This window comes from Anopheles aquasalis, chromosome 3 (assembly GCF_943734665.1).
Source record: "Anopheles aquasalis chromosome 3, idAnoAquaMG_Q_19, whole genome shotgun sequence".
Taxonomy (NCBI): domain Eukaryota; kingdom Metazoa; phylum Arthropoda; class Insecta; order Diptera; family Culicidae; genus Anopheles; species Anopheles aquasalis.
Window position 1 is genome coordinate 67,778,549 of NC_064878.1, and position 2,500 is coordinate 67,781,048.

The 2,500-nt window shown below is 47.0% G+C and overlaps 2 protein-coding genes across 2 annotated transcripts in view; one reads left to right on the forward strand and one right to left on the reverse strand.

Moving 5' to 3' along the window:
- LOC126577494 (adenosine 5'-monophosphoramidase HINT3-like) overlaps positions 1-325 on the forward strand; it is an 804-nt gene extending 479 nt beyond the window's left edge. Inside the window, exons 2-3 of the mRNA XM_050239161.1 lie at positions 1-59; positions 141-325. The exon at positions 1-59 is cut by the window's left edge and continues 135 nt beyond it. Coding sequence (XP_050095118.1) covers positions 1-59; positions 141-173 — 92 coding nt within the window. The 3' untranslated portion in view covers positions 174-325. The remainder of the gene's footprint in view (positions 60-140) is intronic.
- Positions 223-2,500, reverse strand: part of LOC126577493 (regulator of MON1-CCZ1 complex) — a 2,348-nt gene continuing 70 nt past the window's right edge. Inside the window, exons 1-5 of the mRNA XM_050239159.1 lie at positions 2,441-2,500; positions 1,881-2,376; positions 1,422-1,817; positions 486-1,352; positions 223-422 (exon numbers count right to left, since the gene is read on the reverse strand). The exon at positions 2,441-2,500 is cut by the window's right edge and continues 70 nt beyond it. Coding sequence (XP_050095116.1) covers positions 361-422; positions 486-1,352; positions 1,422-1,817; positions 1,881-2,376; positions 2,441-2,500 — 1,881 coding nt within the window. The 3' untranslated portion in view covers positions 223-360. The remainder of the gene's footprint in view (positions 423-485; positions 1,353-1,421; positions 1,818-1,880; positions 2,377-2,440) is intronic.

Here is a 2,500-nt window from a genome sequence, read left to right on the forward strand (position 1 = left end):
CCAAAATGGGATTCGTGGGCCGAATGATTTTCCGACCCAACACTATGTGGTTCAAGACGGTATGAGGCGATGCGAGTTTGTACCATTTTCTTCAACTGATTCGTCCTTCTCCTTCGTTGTATTCTTTTCTTTTGTTTCAGGACGAAGCGGTGCTGAATTCCATAACTGGCTAGGTTCTGGCTAGGCATCATCTTTTCTTTCACCTTTTCTTCTCTGACATCGTCGTGTGAATACAAATTTATTTTGTATCGTTCCAAGAATTATATCATGTTTTTATACTGTCCTATCGGGGATCAGAATATATATGTATTGACCAGTTCTTGTAGTTGCTAACGTAGTCCAATGGCGAATTTGGTGACTTTATAAGCATTGATTCGCAATTAAACTTTGATAGTAGTGCACATACTCGCCACATTGTTCATCTACAAAGGAGAGGACAGCATTAGAATCAAGAGTATTAGTTTCGGGTTTAGCATTCTACTTACGTTTCAAAAAGTCCGGCGAGCCACGGAGACGCACATTTTTCATTTGGAAAAAGTTGAAAACAGAATGAAAGATAAGCGGATCATTCGTTCGATATGCCGCCTCCAGATACTTTCTGGCCGGCAAGGAGTCAGCACCTGGCATCTGCTTGGCCAACCGGAGTGCGTCTATGATTTGTCCTCGTTCCAGCAGCACCTCCAGTATAATTTCATTCGCATTCAACCTTGATAGCATATCGAGGGCCATCTGCGAAACAATTGGGTAGGCAGCGTTCGATAAGGACAGCAGAAAGCAGGCCAACGCTTTGGATTCATTCAAGGCGGAATGTTTGAGCAGCAACTGTAGGGTGTCAAACTGTCGGTGCTCGACCAGATCGATCAGTAGTGCCTTGCTGAGTTCGTGATTTGCACTTATACCATGGCGTGCTAGCGAATTCAGATACAGGAGCAATATCTTGCCCAGCTGCGGGGTATCGATTATGGTCGAAAACACAGCCGTGTACAAATCTCCCTGATCGATGAATACTCGCGGTACCACGGGTGCTTTCATCGGCGATTTTGCCACCGAAATCAGCGCCATTTGGTTTTGCAGTTCGCTGTCTAGTACACTTTTGTAGAGTGCGTTCAGTTTGTTAAAAATACCCTCGACCACGGGAAGCATAGTGCCACTGTAGCCGGTGCTCATCATTTCCTTCAAAACCGTTAGAATGACCGCTTTTCCATCGGAGCGTTGTAGCAAAAACTCTACCAACCGTAACCGATCCGTGATGAGCGCACACAGTGCACTGAGTTTAAGCTGCACGAACCATAGGCATCCCAGCTTCGAATCGATAACGATATTTGGTTGAAACAGCACCCAGTCTTTGGTGTCTGAAAAACAAGATATTTTTTTAAAGGATTATTTGCACAATCTTTCACCGTCTGCATAAATGCACATACACAGTTCGCAGTTGATCGTTTTGCCATCGAGTGAGATCGAAGGAACCTCGAGTTGAAAGGGTCGGATCGGTTTGGCCGGTATTATAGGTGAATGAATGGTGGCCCCGGAACCGTGCTCCGTTTCGCTACTACTCAGCGCTATGTCGAACAACATTGAGCTGGCTGTAGCTTGGTGATGCACAATCACGACATCGTCCACAATGTTCATCGCAAAGCGGCCACTCTGGCCAAGCTTGAGAATGTGTGATTTCTTCGGTGCCAGTCCGGGACCATTCAGCAAGTAGATAACGACTTCATACGGACGATTCGAGGGTTGCCGTAGTATCAATATCGCGTTGGTACCGTAGAGTTGTGCTAGCGTTACGTCCTTTCCCATGCAACCCTGCTCGAGACCGACTGCAGATTGAAAGAAGTAGAATTACTAACATGGTCTCCCGCAGGCACTCTCGCTACACTTACGTTCCAACCGAGGCAGTTTGGTAATGGTGGATGGTTTCAGTATGATTGGCGTTAAAATTGTGCCCACGTTCGAGGACAGTAATGCAAATTTCGATGTCGGACAGTAGCTAAACCAATTGACGGTGATGTTGAGGGATTTGATGGATTTCAGAGAACGTTTCTCGTAGTTCACCATCAGTATTTCGACGCCGACGTTCGTGAATAAAGCAACCTGTCGTTCCTGTATCCAGACGAACCCATAAATCGTGTTCTTGCCTTTGAACAGCAGCATGTCCTGCGGGTTTGGCCGGTGGTTGGGTCCGAAGCTGATGAATTCGACGGAGGTTTCATTTCGCTGCACGGCCAGCATTTGATTGTCGGTGGAGAACTTGATCGAGCGTATTTGCGCATCCGGTGCTTCTGCAGAGTTTAGATCCATACAGAACACGAAGCTCTCTCCGTCCCTGGCCCCCTTCACCACCACTCCCGTGGCACCACCGGAACGAACTGCTATCACCTGCAATGGTGGGAACATGAATGTTTACATGATCTTTCGGAACGAAACCACAACCCAACCGTACCTGTTGTTTCGCATCGTCGAAGAATACGTTGGTCAGCAATCCCGTGCCATCGAATCGCAC